Source organism: Silurus aristotelis, assembly GCF_946808225.1.
Source record: "Silurus aristotelis genome assembly, chromosome: 24".
In the NCBI taxonomy this organism is placed as follows: Eukaryota; Metazoa; Chordata; class Actinopteri; order Siluriformes; family Siluridae; genus Silurus; species Silurus aristotelis.
In genome coordinates, this window is record NC_139597.1 from 14,760,165 (window position 1) to 14,779,677 (window position 19,513).

The following is a 19,513-nucleotide window of genomic DNA, read 5'->3' on the forward strand; positions in this document are numbered from 1 at the left end:
GCAAATATTTTGCATATTTATATACAAATATATATATATATATATATATATATATATATATATATATATATATATATATATATATATATATATATATATATATATATAATCTAGAAGAGAGAACTCTTTTAAATTAAATATGTCAAACTTTTTTTTATGCTAATGTCAAATTTAAGTGTAAATAATAGTTATTTAAATTCTCATTAAATGCTGTAGTATCTGTAAAACTAACTACACGTAAATTAAAACACTCCTCACACCAGTATCTGTCAATGTTAAACAATATGCCGTAGCACATATAGGAGACTGACTTTTATGTGTTAGGACTAAATAATACTGTTAGGTATACTGAAAGAAAGAAAGAAAGAAAGAAAGAAAGAAAGAAAGAAAGAAAGAAAGAAAGAAAGAAAGAAAGAAAGAAAGAAAGAAAGAAAGAAAGAATTCTTAAATAATCAATAAATAATTAATAAAGTTTTATGTAAACTGCTGAATTTCCAACAACAATCACTGTATCTCACTACCTTTACACACATTCCTGGGTGACCATACCATAACAGAACATAAGTTACAGTATGCAAAAAAAAAAGTTAATATAAGTGTGTGTGTGAATCTTAATGTGTTGCATCCCATATGAAATATCCAAGATTGCATGTGCAAAATAACTACCTAAAATCAAAAATGCTCAGTTGTACACTGAAATGAGGAATGCACCAGAGAACATTGTGATTGATGTGGCCAAAAATAATTTCCATTATACATCAGATGGTGTGTGTGGGGGGGACTAGAGAAATGCTGGTGTTATATAAAGACCATGTGGAATTTCATACACAGGAGAGTGTCTGCAGACTGACCAGGTTAAATCAGCCACTTCATTCACATTCATCACACTCTTTTCCTTCTCTCTCTTTTAATTCATTTCTCACTCAAAGCTTAAATGTTAATGATCAATATCCATTAACATCAGAACTCGTGGAGGTTACCGCGAGCACGCCCGCAGCCATAGAACAGCTTTAGCCCTGTACCTCTATTTGAGTTTGTGTGTGTGTAAAAGTTAAATATAGTAGTTATAACCCTCGCCAAAAAGATAATGTTTCTTGAATGAGCTGTTGAACTGAAATAAAATAAATTTTAATGCTCACCTACACCAAATACAGCTGACCAGTTTTAGACATGATTGATGTGTGAAATACTTATTTGATTGAGGACTGGGGCTTAATTGCTACAGCAGTGATATTTTCATCGATAACTGTAAACTCATTGACAATTACTTCAGTGACAGTTACACCAGTGACCTTTACACCAGTGAGAGCAACACCAGTGACATTTACATCAGTGTCTGTAACAACAGTGACTGTACCACTGATATTTACACCAGTGACATTTGCGACAGTCACATTACCATTTGTAACGTTTACATCAGTGCAGAAACACCAGAGACTGTAACAACAATGACAGTAACACCAGTGACTATAACACCAGCAACTCTAACATTAGTGACAGTAACACCAGTGACTATAACACAATTGACAGTATCAACATTGACATTAACACCAGTGACCGTTACACAAGTGACTGTAACACCAGTGACTATAACACCCGTTACTTTAACACTAGTGACAGTTACACCAGTGGCTATAACACCAATGATAGTAACAAAAGTAATAGTAACACCAGTGAGAGTAACACTGGTAATATTTACACCAATGAAGCAACACCAGAAACATTACTTCACTGTAATAGTTCACTGTTATAGCCACTGTAACACCAGTGGCTATAACACCTGTGACAGTAACACCAGTGACGATAATACCAGTGACTATAACACTCAACCCCAGCAAACACTCAACACTCAACCCCAGCAAAACAGAACTGCTGGTCATCCCAGGTGATTAATCTCCAGGTCAAAATCTCTAAATAACTCTTCATAACCCTCTGCTCTCCCCTTCAGCCACTGCTCGTAACCTTGGGGTAACTATGGACAATTAACTGTTCTTCTTCCCACATGTCCCTAATGTGGCTTGTTCCTGTAGATTTCTTCTCTACAACATCCGAAGGATTCGACCATTTTTGTTTACACAGGCTGCCCAGGTGCTTGTTCAGTCTCTTGTCATTTTAAGACTTGACTACTGCAACTCTCTGCTGGCAGGTTTTCCCCTGAACACTATTCGTCCACTGCAAATGATCTAAAACACAGCTGCACGAATTGTGTTCAATTTGCCCAAGTTCTCCCACACCACCCCACTGCTGCGCTCCCTTCACTGGCTTCCAATAGCTGCACGTATCAGATTCAAAACACTGATGCTTGCCAAAAATGGACCAGCAACATCTTACCTCAGTGACCTCATCACATCTCGCACTGCACCACGCTGTCTGAGATTCTCCAGCACTGCTCGACTGATACCACCTTCTCTCAGAATGAGAGGTAAGTATACGTCAAGGCTCTTCTCTGTTCTGGCACCGAGGTGGTGGAATTAACTTTCCCTAGATGTCCGTACAGCAGAGTCCCTGACTATATTCAAGCGACGATTGAAGACCTACCTCTTCCTGAAACACTCGAATTAGCACTTCCAAGTTTGCTTTGTAGAATTCGAGTTATATTTATATTTAGTTTGTAATCTTGCGTACCAGTGTAGATTTATACATTGCTAGAGACTCAAAGCACTTTTGTACGTCGCTCTGGATAAGTGCGTCTGCTAAATGCCGCAAATGTAAATGTAAATGTAAAACACCAATGACATTAGAGATGTTTTTTTTCCAGGTGCCTCGGTCTCAAAGCACACATTGCTATCACATCAGAACTGGTAAATTATTGTATTACCTTTTTAATGCATTATTCAGGAAGAGTTTGTTTGAAGTTTAACTCCAATAACATGAATTATCCAGAGAAAAAAGTAATTAATTTGTTTTGCTATGACATATAGTGTGTAGATGCTGTTTTAAAAGGCCACTCACTCTTCTTTAACATTTGAGCCATGAAGCAAGTATTCAATATATACTTTTCATTTCAAAATATTAATAAAGGGAGTGTATAAATCATAAATCTGTTCATAAATATGACATGCAGGGATATTATAATAACTGTTTAAATTACTAAAGAAAATCTTTTTTTCATATATAGTTTACATATTAAATAGACATCATGCATTAAATGACAAGAAATATATTTTATAAAGTCAGAGAAAGTGACATTAAGATTAGTGATATGTACACGTGACAATAACACATCAATGTCATTAAGATTGGTGATATTTACACCAGTGACAATAACACCAGTGAAATTTATTCTTTATATTAACAGAATTACCACAAAAATTGTGTGTGCTGCTCCTTTTTGATTTGATTTCATTGATTGTTTTATGGAATCACCCCACTTTGGGCAGTCTAATAATTTATGGAGCAAAAAAGAAAGAATGTGACTGAGTGAGAGAGAAAAGACAAAAGGAGATAAAAGGAGCATTGAAGCAATGTGACCCAGAGAGTGACCTCGGGCCCATCAGCCCACTGAGCCCTCCCGCAGTGTGTGACATCACTATTCAGAACTTCTGCTGCTCTGATGGAGGAGATAAAAAGAGTTAAAACATGCATTTGTGCAAACACACACACACACACACACACACACACACACACACACACAAACAAACACATTCATAAAACATTAACAGAACTGCTGCTACCATTTTTCTTGACTGATGGTATAATTTTCTCTGACACACAATTTGAAAATGCACACACGCGCACACACGCGCACACACACACACACGCACACACACACACACACACACACACACACACACACAGAGGACTTGCTTTAACTCAGTCAGCTCATGCTGTCACTTTATGAATGATTCAAGTTCCTGTCCCTGACACACTTGAATTATAGATGAAGCAAGCTGCATGTTTTGTGTGTGTGTGTGTGTGTGTGTGTGTGTGTGTGTGTGTGTGTGTGTGTGTGTGTGTGTGTGTGTGTGTGTGCACATGCGCGTGTGTGGCTTTTCAATGTTTTAACTTAACAGACCTGCCTGATAACTAAAACGTTTTTTTCTTTCCCATAGCACTCCGGTCAGTGTTTAGGTAAGTGATAACTTAGTGGGTAAAAAGTTGGACTTTTGATCAGAATGTTGTGAGTTTCAATATCAGCACCACCAAGTTGCCACTGCTGGGCCCTTGAACAAGGTCCTTAACTCTAAACGAGACCATTGTAAGTTGCTCTGGATAAGGGGGTGTGTGCCAAATGCTGTTTAATGAAAATGCTTTTTGATTAATGACATGGATCTTATCTTCACTGGTGACATCACTGACAATGCCTGCAGCAAAACAGGAAATTCTCGACGATGATGGAACAAACAGAACCTTATCCTGAGTTTCACAGTGTGACCATGCTTTAATAAAAAGGCTCTCCCATAAAGCTTGTTCCAGCATGTCAGCACATACAGATGTGTAATCCCCTCTGTTCATGTACAGTAGTAAAGGGGAGAGAAGTAAATAGGGGTGGGATTTGTCAATGTGTGTGAGTGATTTCTGTCAATACTTATGGAACAAATTCTCTCAAATAACTTTGATTTTGATTGCAAAATGTTCTGAGCAATCTCAAAATCTCTCTGCATAAACACAAAAGGTTCATTTCTGACAAAATTCCAAGAACCAGATTCCTGATTCTGAGACCTCTCATAGACCTTAATGGTGGAATACCTTTTGAAAAATAATCTAGGTAATTTCAATTGGTGTGGAAATTGTTAGGAAGAGCTTCAATGTCGGTAAACTAAAAGATGATAAAGGATAGTGTGGTGTTACCAGGTCACCAGGCTTTCACCGAGCTTTTAAGCAACATCTATCCCACCTGAAAGTAAAACCTTCCCTACGTGACAAGCAGTTCAAATCTAATCTAATAAAAAAGACAAGAGCAGGGAGGCTGAATCATGAATAATTTATTTGTAAATGTCCTTGTATTTAGAAATAATTTTTTTATTGACAGTAAAATCATGAAGTTTTGACAAAATAATATGAATGGTGATAAGAATTAAAAGTCTGAAGTTGTTAATGTACTTCTGGCTTCTAGGGATGCAATTAATGGTGAACTTTTACAAGCTGCAGGGTTCAAAACGTGGAAAAAAGTAGCTGCTTATAGTCCGAAAAATACGGTGACACAGTTTGGTATAACACATCATTTACTTTTTGGCTAACAGCCTTCAATCAAGTCTGATTTATTTGGCCCTTTATAAGAAAACGTTTGGGCACCTCTGCTCTACAGCTTGGGCTAGAAAGAAATCAGGCTTAACCTACAGAGTACTTTATACCATTCTTTGTGTTTTTCACACTTGTGTGGATGTTCTTGGTTCCATGGTTGTTCAAAGAGAATCACCTTTATGGCATTTGTTAATAGTGAATAATCTAATGTTGTAGGCAAAAATCCAATAAAATCCAATTTTTAGTCATTTTTTTTTACATTTATCTTGCCATTTTATACTGAGATTGTGTTAGCTATTGGCAAAAAAGTATTCAATAGAACTGTGTGCCTTCTCTTAACTATTTTACAAACACTCAGGGAGTTTTAGATAAGAGCATGAATGCTATTTACAGTATACTGGAAAAAAAATGGAAACACATAAAGGAATGACCTAATTGGACCATATGCTATATATACACTGAGTGGTATCTTGAAATGAGGGCAGATGACCTGATTTGTACTAATATGCTATTAGCTAGCTTACTGCTGTCATATAAACACCACCAGTAACAGGCCATGCACTTGGCATTATAATTAAAGCCTGTAGTGATATTATTCCTATCCTTCAAAGGACTTGAAAAGTTAAACTTTGCTGCTCAGTGTGTGACTCTACTACCATAGTGTCAGCTCAGTGTGTGTACTCTACTCTACTGTGTATGTGCGTATCCATAATTCATGACCTCATCCAGCCATTTTACACAGCGAGAGGAAAAGAGACAAGGTAGATCAGAATAAGAAGAAAATACACATATCTGGGGCAAATTTCTACTCAATGAAAAGTTTCAGTTTTTTCTACAGAACTGTAAAAAAGCAAACCCTCTACTGCCAACCCTGTAAAAGAGGGGAAAATGGGACTATTTTCTCTTTAAATAATTGCTCAATTCCTGTTGGTGTCCAAGGTTTTTTTTGTTGTTGTTGTTGTTGTTTTTTGCACTGCATTTGTTTTTGCTTCATCTTAATGAGAAACAAGTAACCACCATTCTGCCAATTCACCACAAATTCTGCCAAAATAGGAGAAACACTGCCCTCTGCAGTAAGAACTTTTTTTCCTCCCGAATTCACTAAACCCTATTAGATCACACCACGTTGTGATCAGAAATGTTATAGCGCCCCTAGAGTGTTGATGCTTAAGGGCCTTGCTCAAGGGCCCAAGAGTGGCATCTTGGCATTACCAGGACTTGAATCCTCAACCTTCATGCTACATATGACAACATAAATTAACAAAAACGGAACACAAAACCCCAAACTAACAACATAAAGTGCAACATTTAGTGCAAAAAAAATGGGCAACATACACCGTTCAGTCATAACATTATGACCACCAGCTTTATATTATATTAGTCCGACTTTTGCGGCTAAAACAGTTCTGACCCATGGATGATTAACAGCATTAACTTCTTCAGTAATATGAGCTACAGAAGCTCGTCTGTTGGATCGGACCACACAGTCCAGAGTTCGCAGTCCACGTGCATCAATGTGCCTCGGTTGCCCATGATCCTGTCGCCGGTTCACCACTGTTCCTTCCTTGGACCACTTTTGATAGATACTGACTGCTGCAGACCGGGGACATCCCACAAGAGCTGCAGTTTTGGAGATGCTCTAACAGTCGTCTAGACATAACAATTTGACCTTTGTTAAACTCGCTCAAATCCTTACGCTTACCCATTTTACCTGCTTCTAACACTTTAACATTGAGGACAAAATGTCCACTTGCTGCCTGATATGTACCCCCCACTAACAGGTGCCATGATGAAGAGAAAATCAGTGTTATTCCTTTCACCAGGCATAACATTATAATTTTCTAATGTTATGCCTGATTGATAACACTTACTATAGTAAACACAATGGCACTGTAGCAGTGGCCAGTAGTAGTAGTAGTTTTCAAATATCTGCATAAAATAAATACTGTACGTTATCACAAAATCCCAGCAATTTTTAGCAATTTTTGTGCAAACAGAATTTTACAGTTAATGTGTGTTGGTTTAGTCCCTTTATGTTGAATCTGATGGCCTGTGAGGGCCAGAATGCTTTGGTATCTTTTTTCAGATGGCAGTATAGTGGAGACTGTGTGTGAGGTGTGTGTGGTTAGACAAATGTTGGTGGCTTTACAGACGCAGCATCTCGTAGATGTCCATGATGGAGGCAAGGGAGGCCCAATGATTTATTTCACACAATATAATCAATATAGGCTGCTGTAAAGGCCGAACGACTGCAACTTCCATTACCAGTTTCGCATTCAAGTGTTTATCAGTAAACAGTTGATAACTTAACATCAACGAAACTGTAACGAATGGACATTTGGTGTCACCCAGATAAGGATGGGTTTCCTTTTGAGTCTGGTTCCTCATAATCTTTTCTTCCTTATACCATCTCAGGAAGTTTTTTTGCCCCTGTCGCCACTTGCTCGCTCATTAGGAATAAACTTTCTAAAGCTGAAAGTTATTTTTGTAATCTATCTGAATGAAATCTAATGTAAAGCTGATTTGGGACAAACAGATACGAATCAAGAGCTTTGGTTAATGTTCACATCAAACACCAGAATGAAGGAAAAACCTTAATGTGATCTGTGACTTTAATCATGGTAATCATGCTGGTACCTCGTGAGATGGTTTGAGTTTGTACATAGATTGGTGTGAAAAACAACTTTGACAGAAAAAAAACTCAAATAATTTTAAATGGTTCAAATTGTTACAGTGGTAATTATACTGGTTTTAATTGGAAATGTAATGGTCCCTGTGGGTCTCCAGTGGTGAAATGTTGGGTTCTGTATGTCTAGTGGATACTACGTAGGACCACATGAACATCAGATAATAATATCTATTAGGAACCATTCGTGGACATAACTAAGGAACATGCCAATGGGCACTACTATGACATCGTTAACCATTTAGATCCCAATTATTTTCTACTTAGCCGATCAAGCAGTGTGTAATTTCTTCATTTTGATAATAATGATTTACCTTATCCTTATAGGATGGCACATGTATACAAGATCACTCATATCTTCTTCTTCTTCTTCTTCCGGCTTCTCTCATCTCCCATTAAGGATCATCTGTCTCCAAACCGCCTGTCCTCTACATCTGCCTCTTTCACCCCAACTACCTGCATGTCTTCCCTTACCACATCCATAAACCTCCTCTTTAGCCTTTCTCGTTTCCTCCCTCCTGGTGGTTCCATCCTCAGCATTCTCTTACATTCTCTTCAATATACGCCATATCCCTCCTCTACACATGTCCAAATCATCTCAATCTCACCTCCCTCACCTTGTTTCCAAAACGTTCTACATGCGCTGTCCCTCTAATAAACTACTTTTTAATCCTGTCCATCCTCGTCACTCCCAACGAAAACCTCAACATCTTCAGCTCTGCTACCTCCAGCTCCACTTCCTGTCTTTTAATCAATGCCACTGTCTCTAATCCATACAACATCGCAGGTCTCACCACAGTTCTATAAACTTTCCCTTTCACTCTTGCAGATACTCTTCTATTCCAAATCACTCCTGCTATCACTCTTCTCCACCCACTCCACCCTGCCTGCACTCTTTTCTTCCCTTCCCTAACACACTCTCCATTACTTTGCACTGTTGACCCCAGGTACCTGAACTCATACACCTTCTCCACCTCTTCTCCCTGCAACCGCACCACTCCACTGCCCTCCCTCTCATTCACACATGTACTCTGTCTTACTCGTTCTGACTTTCATTCCCCTTCTCTCCATTGCATACCTTCACCTCTCCAGGTTCTTCTCTACCTGCTCCCTACTCTCACCACAAATAACAATATCATCTGCAAACATCATGGTCCATAGAGACTCCTGTCTGACCTCGTTCGTCAACCTGTCCATCACCACTGCAAACAAGAAAGGGCTCAGAGCCGATCCTTGATGCAGTCCAACCTCCACATTGAACCAGTCTGTCATTCCTACTGCACACTTCACTGCTGTAACACTGTCCTCATACATGTCCTGCACCACCCTCACATACTTCTCTGACACACCAGACTTCCTCATACAATACGTACACTTTCTCTAAATCCACAAATACACAATTCAACTCCTTCTGACCTTCTCTATACTTCTCCATCAGCATTTTCAAAGCAAATAATACGTCTGTAGTGCTCTTCCTCGGCATGAAACCATACTGTTGCTCACAGATGGTCACCTCTTCTCTCAGCCTGGCTTCCACTTCTCTTTCCCATATCTTCATGGTGTGACTGATTAACTTTATTCCCCTGTAGTTACTGCAGGTCTGCACATCTCCCTTATTCTTAAAGATTTGTACCAGCACACTCCTTCTCCATTCCTCAGGCATCCTCTCACCTTTCAAAATCCTGTTAAATAATCTTGTTAAAACTCCACTGCCATCTCTCTTAAACAACTCCATGCTTCTACCGGTATGTCATCGGGTCCTACCGACTTTCCACTCTTCATCCTTTTAATCGCTGCTCTCACTTCCTCCTTACTGATCCTATCCACTTCCTGCTTCACCATCTTCACACCATCCAACCAATCTTATTTTCCTCATTCATCAGCTGCTCAAAATACTTTCTCCATCTTCTCAACACACTCTCCTCACTATTCAACACATTTAATTTACATTAAAATTTACATTTGCAGCATTTAGCAGACGCCCTTATCGAGAGCGACGTACAAAAGTGCTTTGAGTCTCTAGCAATGTATAAATCTACACTGGTACGCAAGATTAAAAACTTAATATACTGTAAATATAGCTCAAATTCTACAAAGCAAACTTGGAAGTGCTAATTTAAGTGTTTCAGGAAGAGGTAGGTCTTCAATTGTCACTTGAATATAGTCAGGGACTCGGCTGTACAGACATCTAGGGGAAGTTCATTCCACCACCTCGGTACCAGAACAGAGAAGAGCCTTGAAGTATACTTACCTCTCATTCTGAGAGAAGGTGGTACCAGTCGAGCAGTGCTGGAGGATCTCAGACAGCGTGGATAGTGCTGCTCCGTAAGATGGCGCTGGTCCATTTTTGGCCTTGTAGGCAAGCATCAATGTTTTCAATCTGATACGTGCAGCTACTGGAAGCCAGTGAAGGGAGCGCAGCAGTGGGGTGGTGTGGGAGAACTTGGGCAGATTAAACACAAGTCATGCAGCTGCATTTTGGATCATTTGCAGTGGGCGAATAGTGTTCAGGGGAAGACCTGCCAGCAGAGAGTTGCAGTAGCCGAGTCTTGAAATGACAAGACACTGAACAAGCACCTGGGCAGCCTGTGTGGACAGATATGGTCGAATCCTTCGGATGTTATAGAGAAGAAATCGACAGGAACGAGCCACATTAGCGACATGTGGGAAGAAGGACAGTTCATTGTCCTACGAGGTTACGAGCAGTGGCTGAAGGGGAGAGCAGAGAGTCATGAAGAGTTATTTGGAGATCTTGACCTGGAGATGAATCACTTGGGATGACCAGCAGTTCTGTTTTGCTGGGCTGATTTCCATGTCCATCCTTTATTGCTCCAATTTGTAGCACATCTTTCCGTGCTCGGTCCCTCTGCCTGGCAAAGCGCTACAAATCCTTTTCTCCTTCCTTATTGTCCATCTTCTCATACAGTGCCTCATATGCCTTTTCTTGGCTTTTGCCACATCTCCTTGTACTCCTACCTACTTTCCTCATCACTCTGTTGATCCCAAATCTGTTTTGCCAACCTCTTTCTCTTTATGCTTTCCTGCACTTCCTCATTCCACCACCACGTCTCTTTGTCTTCCTTTCTATTTCCAGATGTCACACCAAGTACCTTTCTAGCTCTCTCCCTAATCACTTCTGCAGTAGTTGCCCAATCATCCAGCACATCTTTACCACCACCGAGCCCCTGTCTGACCTCTTCCCTGAATCTCATACTACACAACCATCCTACAGACCATCCTCCAATGCTGTTTAGCTACACTGTCCCCTTCCAACACCTTACAGTCTCCAATCTCCTTCAAGTAGCATCTCCTACATAGAACATATTCCACCTGTGTGCACCTTCCTCCACTCTTATGTCACCCAATGCTCCTCCTTCTTTTTAAAATAAGTTTTCACCACTGCCATTTCCATCCTTTTAGCAAAATCTACCACCATCTGCCCTTCCACATTCCTCTCCTTAAGACCATACCTACCCATCACCTCCTCATCACCTCTGTTCCCTTTCACATACATGCCCAATAAAGTCTCCATCCTATCATGTATGTCTCTCCCTTTACCAGTCATAGTACCAACATTTAATGTACCAACTCGAACCTCCACTCTCCTACACTTCTCCTTTCCCTGCTGTCTCTGTAGACGTCTTCCTCCTTTCCCTCTCCTCTTTTGTCCAACAGTAGCCCAATTTCTACTGGTACCTTGTTGGCTAACAATACCTGTGGTGGCCGTTGGCGACGCAGGCCTCGACTGATCCGGTATGAAATTTTGATTCCTGATCCGCATATTTGATTTGGCACATGTTTTGGCACACTGGCTTGTGCAACCCTAATTGCTGGGTTACAAGATCACTCATACAATTTATTCAAATTTATCAACACTAAAGTAAATAGATATAATTTCTTGTTTTCTTGACATCATCCTCATCCTGCAAAACGCTATCAAATATGCAGTACCGAGAACTGAGAGAAGAAATCTTAATTCTTCTCTCAGTTCTCGGTACTGCATAATTGATAGCTCAGAACTGAGAGAAGAAGGATTTCTCTTTCCCAGTGGTGAGACATGGCATTATTAACATCGCCATTCAAATCACCAGTAGTTGCTATGGAAGCAGTGAATGCACTGAATAACCCAAAGGAATGAATTGAACTGCATGTTGAATGATTTCACTTGGATTTGGGTCAGTTTGCCCGAGAGTGAAGTGACTGCAAATCAATATTCTGTGTTGTTGTTGTCCTGATCACCTTTATCTTTATCTCCGTTAGACATTTCTATCAATTACAAGGAATATAAAATAAATCATAGTCATAAAGCTCAGCCTTCCTGAACACCTGACCTACATATTACTTAATATTGGGGAAAATATTGAATTCTACATACAAGAAAATCATCTGAACACCTGTGGAAGATTTTGGACCTATATAATAGATCATGTTCTTCACCACCATCATCTAAACACTTCAGAAGATTTTAGACCTACATATTAAACGTTCTCAACCACCAACTGAACACGTGGAAGATTCTGCATCTACATATTAGACAATATTCTCCACCATCCTTATACCAGCTGTTAAAGATTTTGGACCTACATATTAAACCACCTTCTCCACCACAATCATCTGAACACTGTACAAAGGAACATGTTTTGCTGTTCTCTGCACTACAGTACCAGAGATTTGGTATAGCATGGAAGAATTGAGTTCTTCTCGTATCTCAACATCTTACCAATATCTTTTCAATTCTCCCACATCTGTATGTGTCCAACACCCACATTGCTCTTCAGAATTATTAGCACCCTTCACAAAAATGAATACATTAATAGAACATGTTTCTTGAGTGAAGATCCAGAACACCAAAAATATATGTTAAGTATGGATTTTTTTTCCTTTTTTTTTTGGACAATATACTAATTATGAGGATTGGCGTAGATCTCCATTCTATAAGCTGGTTCCCCCTTGCCAGAAAGTTCAGGCTTGGCTATAGACAGAGCTTTTCAAGATGATGTGCCAAACAAGACATCCAGTTTAATCCATAATTAAAATAAGGCAAAATCAGCCTGACCATCTTATTTTTTATATTTAAAACCTAATAAAAAAAAAAGCCCTAGTTTTTGATGACTAATTGACGAGGGAATATCCACACAGACAAATCCAACACTATAAGGAAGCACACATGGTTTTGTAAAATTGAGAAGATTCTCTATGAGTATCTCCAATCCTGAAAGACATTTTGGAAAAACTCAAGTACTTTGTTCGTCTGTAGAAAAAAAAACTTAGCTTTGATTTCTAATAACTGTAGTCATTTTTGCTGTATTCAGGAAAGAAACCCAGCAAACTCTGTTATTCAACAAAAAAAAAATGTAGTTCTAAATTTAGTTTTCAATGAAATGAAACAGACCAACACACTTCCTGTGAGATGATATTTTGTAGATTTAATCATTTACAGTTCAAAATCCCAGCTATAATTTACACAAGATTCAGACATAATGCTGCGCTTCACTGGTGTCACTGCTGTCCAACTTTCGGAGGCACCCACTCGTGGATTTTCTTCGAAGTGGTGGAATACGGGACATAACACGCAGAGGTACCGCTCAAGTTGATCTGATGGACTTCGGCCAGAAACTTCTTGGGCTCTGGAGGATGTGTGGTGGGAGGATACTCGGTCATACAGTGCAGCCACCGGTGCCTGAGATACACACGTTGGCAAACATGATGAGATCTTTAATGAACTATGTGTCAAGTCAAGTGGCTTTTGATTGTGGTTTCAACCACATACAGGTCACCGTGTTCAGTACACAGTTCAATGAAACAACGTTTCGACAAAGTGCGACGTGAAACAACATAAATGAACACGTGAAACTGTGCAAGTGTGCCTTTATTGCAAACGCCACAACACCGTACAATGAGAGCTTAATATAGTGCCGGTGCAGCATGTACACAAAGCTGAACGGGTTATAACATACAAAACACAGGCCACAGTTATCCTGCCTGTGCACTCGTTCAGCTTTCAGCTTTAGCGCAAATGGCAGGTTTGTATTAATGCGCACGTTCTGATGTTTCTGTAGCAACGGTTCGTACACTGGAAATAGCATAGTCCATTACTAGTATTTCACTGATTACACAAAAGAAATGTGCTAAAAAAAAAACTGAAATAAAAAAACCTAATCATTAACATGACGACTATTAGAGGGGACAGAGAAAAAGACTGAGTGGGATCAAATACAAGGTGGGGGGGTTTAAGAGAGAAAAAGGGACTGTGTGTGTGTGTGTGTGTGTGTGTGTGTGTGTGTGTGTGTGTGAGAGAGACAAACAGGGACAAAAAATGAGAGAGACAGGGACAGAAAAAAATCAGGGACAGAGAGAACGAGAGAGACAGGCACAGTGAGAACGAGAGAGACAGGCACAGAGAGAACGAGAGAGACAGGCACAGAGAGAACGAGAGAGACAGGCACAGAGAGAACGAGAGAGACAGGCACAGAGAGAACGAGAGAGACAGGCACAGAGAGAACGAGAGAGACAGGCACAGAGAGAACGAGAGAGACAGGCACAGTGAGAACGAGAGAGACAGGGACAGTGAGAACGAGAGAGACAGGCACAGAGAGAACGAGAGAGACAGGCACAGAGAGAACGAGAGAGACAGGCACAGAGAGAACGAGAGAGACAGGCACAGAGAGAACGAGAGAGACAGGCACAGAGAGAACGAGAGAGACAGGCACAGAGAAAACGAGAGAGACAGGCACAGAGAGAACGAGAGAGACAGGCACAGTGAGAACGAGAGAGACAGGGACAGAGAGAACGAGAGAGACAGGCACAGAGAGAACGAGAGAGACAGGCACAGAGAGAACGAGAGAGACAGGCACAGAGAGAACGAGAGAGACAGGCACAGAGAGAACGAGAGAGACAGGCACAGAGAGAACGAGAGAGACAGGCACAGAGAGAACGAGAGAGACAGGGACAGTGAGAATGAGACCTGTTAAAAGCAGGTAATGCAGTGCAGTATTACAGGACGTGTGTACGAGGTTACAGAGTGATGATAAGTTACCATTCAGCAGGCACCATGCTGCCATCCACGTCCCACATCGTCCTCTTGCCGTTCATCTCTGTGGTGTAAATGACCCATCTGTGACGGCCTGCGAGACAGAGAGACGCCATGATACACACGCACAACCGACATTTACACAAAATGCTGATTCACACAGAACTACACCGAAAATAGAAAACTACTTAATCCAAACGTGTGTGCGAGATACGAGGCTACTGTGTGCCTGCAGCACTTATTATACGTCTATTATATGTCTCCCAGTTCAGGTTCCCAGGTCTCCTAGTTCCTCAGGTCCCTTAATCAAACCTCGAGACACTTTTAAATAGGGCTGAAACGATTCCTTGAATAACTTGAGTAGCTTTGTTTAGTCTATTTAACTACACACGGAGCAATGGGTTTCCCCACGGACCATTGTTACTGAAACACCACCCGCTAAATTCGGAATGGAAAATGGGATGGGCGAGGAGACAATTCAGATGGAATATAAACTTTGCCTAATTTTTTTCTCACAATTCCGACTTTGTTGGAAGTTTTACACATTGAAAATAAAATAGTCTACAATCAATAGAATCGCACGGCATAAAACTGAGCCTCGGATCCCTGGAGAAAACTCTGTCCAACAATCAGCTCTGGAGGAGACGGAACAAGACACATGAAGCAGAGGAGCCTCGTTCATACACCAACATCTTCAAACTTCAAGCCGACAACACGGTTGAGATTGCGAGGAAAAAAAGTCGGAATTGCAAGAAAAAAACCCGGAATTGCCAAAGAGAAAATGTGCTTCTTATCCGATTACTCGATGGAATCATCATCTTTCGGCTGCTCCCATTAGGGGTCGCCACAGCGGATCATCCGTCTCCATACCACCCTGTCGTCTACATCTGCCTTTTTCAACCCAACCACCTGCATGTCTTCCCTCATCCATAAACCTCCTTCTTGGCCTTCCTCTTTTCCTGGCTCCTGTCACTCTTCTCCACCCACTCCACCCTGCCTGCACTCTTTTCTTTACTTCTTTAACACACTCTCCATTACTTTGCACTGTTGACCCCAGGTACCTGAACTCCTCCACCTTCTCCACCTCTTCTCCCTGCAACCTGTCCATCACCACTGCAAACAGGAAAGGGTTTAAACTCCTTGATGCAGTCCAACCTCCACCTTCAACCAGTCTGTCGTTCCTACTGCACACTTCGCTGCTGTCACACTGTCCTCATACATGTCCTGCACCACCCTCACATACTTCTCTGACACACCTGACTTCCTCATACAATACCACAACTCCTCTCTTGGCACCCTGTCGTACGCTTTCTCTAAATCCACAAAAACACAATGCAATTCCTTCTGTCCTTCTCTATACTTCTCCATCAACATCCTCAAAGCAAATAATGTGTCTGTGGTGCTCTTCCTCGGCATGAAACCATACTGTTGCTCACAGATGGTCACCTCTTCTCTCAGCCTGGCTTCCACTACTCTTTCCTATAACTTCATGGTGTGACTGATCAACTTAATTCCCCTGTAGTTACTGCAGGTTTGCACATCTCCATTATTCTTAAAGATCGGAACCAGCACACTCCTTCTCCATTCCTCAGGCATCTTCTCACCTTCCAAAATCTAGTTGAACATCCTGGTTAAAAACTCCACTGCCATCTCTCCTAAACATCTCTATTCTTCTACCCGCCATCTGGTCCAACCGACTTTCCACTCTTCATCCTCTTAATCGCTGCTCTCACTTCCTCCTTACTAATCCTATCTACTTCCTGCTTCATGATCTCCACATCCTCCAACCTTCTCTCTTTCTCATTTTCCTCGTTCATCAGCTGCTCAAAATACTCCCTCCATCTTCTCAACACACTCTCTTTACTAGTCAACACATTTCAATCTCCATCCTTAATTGCTATAACTTGCAGCACATCCTTCCCAGTTTGGTCCCTCTGCCTGGCCAATCGATATAAATCCTTTTTTCCTTCCTTGTGTCCAACTTCACATACAGCTAGTCATATGTTTCTCTTTCTTGATCCGCAGGTTTGATTTGGCACATGTTTTTATGCTGGATGCCCTTCCTAACGTAACCCTCCCCATTTATCCAGGCTTGGGACCGGCACTAAGAGTGCACCGGCTTGTGCAACCCTAATGTCTGGGTTCGATTATTCGATGGAATAATAGCTAGAAAACTCGATAGCTGCAGTCCAAGTATGCATGGTTTAAGAAATCTGATTATTTTTGGCTTTTGGGTGCACGTAGTTTTAGTAAAAATCCTTTTTCTAGGAAACAAATGATTTGTCTTATTTACTCTTTTATATTTAGCATTGCTCTTTAATAAAGAAAAAGTACTTCTGCATTGGACTTTGCATCTGAAAGTAGTTATTTCAAATACCAACCACATCAAGCTGCCACTCCTGGGCCCCTGAGCAAGGCCCTTAACCCTATAGCTGCTCAATTGTATAAATGAGATCATTGTAAGTCACTCTGGATAAGAGCCTCAGCTAAATGACCACTTAACAGTTACATTTATTTTCCGAAATAAAAGATGTCAATAGAAGCATCAGGGACAAAGAGAGCTGTAAGTGTTATGGGATACATCAGCACCAGTTATAAACTATGTATGCTTATATATAATATATATATATATATATATATATATATATATATATATATATATATATATATATATATATATATATATATACATATATACAAATTTCAATTCCAATTTTTTTTAACATTACAAACCACAAGAAGGGTCAAAAAACAATGGATGGGGGGCAAATACTTACGCACAGTTCTTTAGACCTCCTCAGAACTTACCGAAGAAATACAGCTTGTCCTCATAGTACTTGTTGCCGTATTTGTCGCAGCCGATCAGCGTTCCTGTCTTCACATCGTTTACCCTGTTCAACAAACAAACAAACAAACAAAAGTCCACTAAGACACTGGTTTGACCACAAGTATTTGGACTCCCACTGCTCATTGAATCAGGGACATCGACATGCAACCTGCAGAGACTTTAAACAACGCAATGCCATAGGAAACTTTTTTTAATCAGTTGGAGTTTGAAAAATTATTTACTAGTGAACTCTGAGTGCTGGTATTGTAAAGTGGAAGTGTCATTAAACAGCAGGAAGAGCTTCGTGAAATGGGTTTCCATGGCCAAGCAGCTGGAAACGATGCCTAGGACCATGTTACATTTATAGCACAAAGATCCCCTTACGCAAAGGGACTTACAACAGTGGGTTACTGATGGGAAGGCCGGGGTCGGGGGGGTTATGTGTTCAAGCCCCAGTATCTCCACTATGCCACTCCTGGGACCTTGAGCAAGGCCCTTGGAATATACGAAAAAGATTTCACTGTGCTGTAATGTAAATGTGATAAATAAAAGCTATTCGATTCTATATACACATTAATGGCTGTATGTTGATTTATTTTCAGAGGACAGTAAATCTGTACTGCTAAATAAGCTGCACTACTCTAAAATATATCCGTGTTTCATTTCTATAGTATTGACTCTTGAGAAGAACCTCGATACTCAGGGGGGTTACGTTCCCCTGCGAGTGTGACTTGTCAAATGTTTTATTTACTACTTTAAATGAATAATACAATAATAAAATAGTTTTTTAACCATTATGTCATTTATTAGTAAAAACGGATCAGATTTTCATGAGTTCCTCTCAGACCAGTTCCAAATGAAAAGTGGCAAACTATCGAGGTCACGAGTGATTTATAAATCACACTCAGTGTCACCCTGATGATGATGATGATGATGATGGGTTCCCTCTTGAGTCTGGTTCCTCTCAAGGTTTCTCCCTCACCCCATCTCAGGGAGTTTCTTTAAAGCTGCTTTAAGACGATGTCCATTGAATTGAATTGAAATTGTGGCACAGATCACAGATCCTCAGCCACACTCCAATAAATACTTTAGCAATAGAGGACGTCACAGATGGACATGGAGATCCGTATACATCTTTATGTAAATGATTTTAGAAAGAAATGTCGAACAGGTTGATGTAGGTGTCTAACAGGTTGATGTAGGTGTGAAGCACAGGCACAATGTTTGGACATTTTCTCCAACTTGTAAATGGACCCCCCCCCACGATCACTTCTCATTGTCACATTTATGTATGAATGAAGCTTTGACAATCATCTCTATAATTTCTGTAGTCTACATGCTTTATCAGACATCAGAATGGAAACCCAGAACAATAATAAACACGCACTCCATCTATTTAGAACGTAGCCGCTATGCTACACAGAGGTCATTACACTTTTCTTATGTTATTTTCCTTGTTTTTCGACTTTAAAGCTCACACACACATTCATCACATGCTACAGTTTTTCTTTCCCACCTGAAAAACTGGACCATTAAGCCTTTAATCCCGCCATGACCCGTAATCTGGCCAAAGGCCCTCCGGACCAAGTTCACATACTGCGCCATATTTGAAGCGCTCCTGCACGAAACCCCGCCTTCTGTGCGCTGATTGGCTGATAAAATGCTGCTCACTGTGCGTGTTATTGGTTGGCACGAGTCTGTGTCCTGTGCGTTGATTGGCTATACTTACTGTCAGTCTGGCGATTTGTCATTAAAACGCACTAAACTGTTTATTTTATTATACAAA

General features: G+C 40.5%; 1 protein-coding gene and 1 long non-coding RNA gene across 2 annotated transcripts; both read right to left on the reverse strand.

The window, feature by feature from the left end:
• Positions 1-8,246: 8,246 nt before the first annotated feature.
• On the reverse strand, positions 8,247-9,423 carry LOC310719238. The gene is made up of 2 exons (XR_014531405.1): positions 9,240-9,423; positions 8,247-9,187 (listed from the first exon to the last, which is right to left on the reverse strand). It is a non-coding gene; the product is annotated as an uncharacterized lncRNA (long non-coding RNA).
• A 3,853-nt stretch (positions 9,424-13,276) lies between these two features.
• Positions 13,277-19,392, reverse strand: ndufa12 (NADH:ubiquinone oxidoreductase subunit A12). The gene is made up of 4 exons (XM_083528673.1): positions 19,244-19,392; positions 17,709-17,791; positions 14,907-14,994; positions 13,277-13,550 (listed from the first exon to the last, which is right to left on the reverse strand). Exons 1-4 carry the CDS (start codon positions 19,330-19,332, stop codon positions 13,370-13,372), a joined length of 441 nt encoding a protein of 146 aa, XP_083384799.1. The 5' UTR covers positions 19,333-19,392; the 3' UTR covers positions 13,277-13,369.
• Positions 19,393-19,513: the final 121 nt, after the last annotated feature.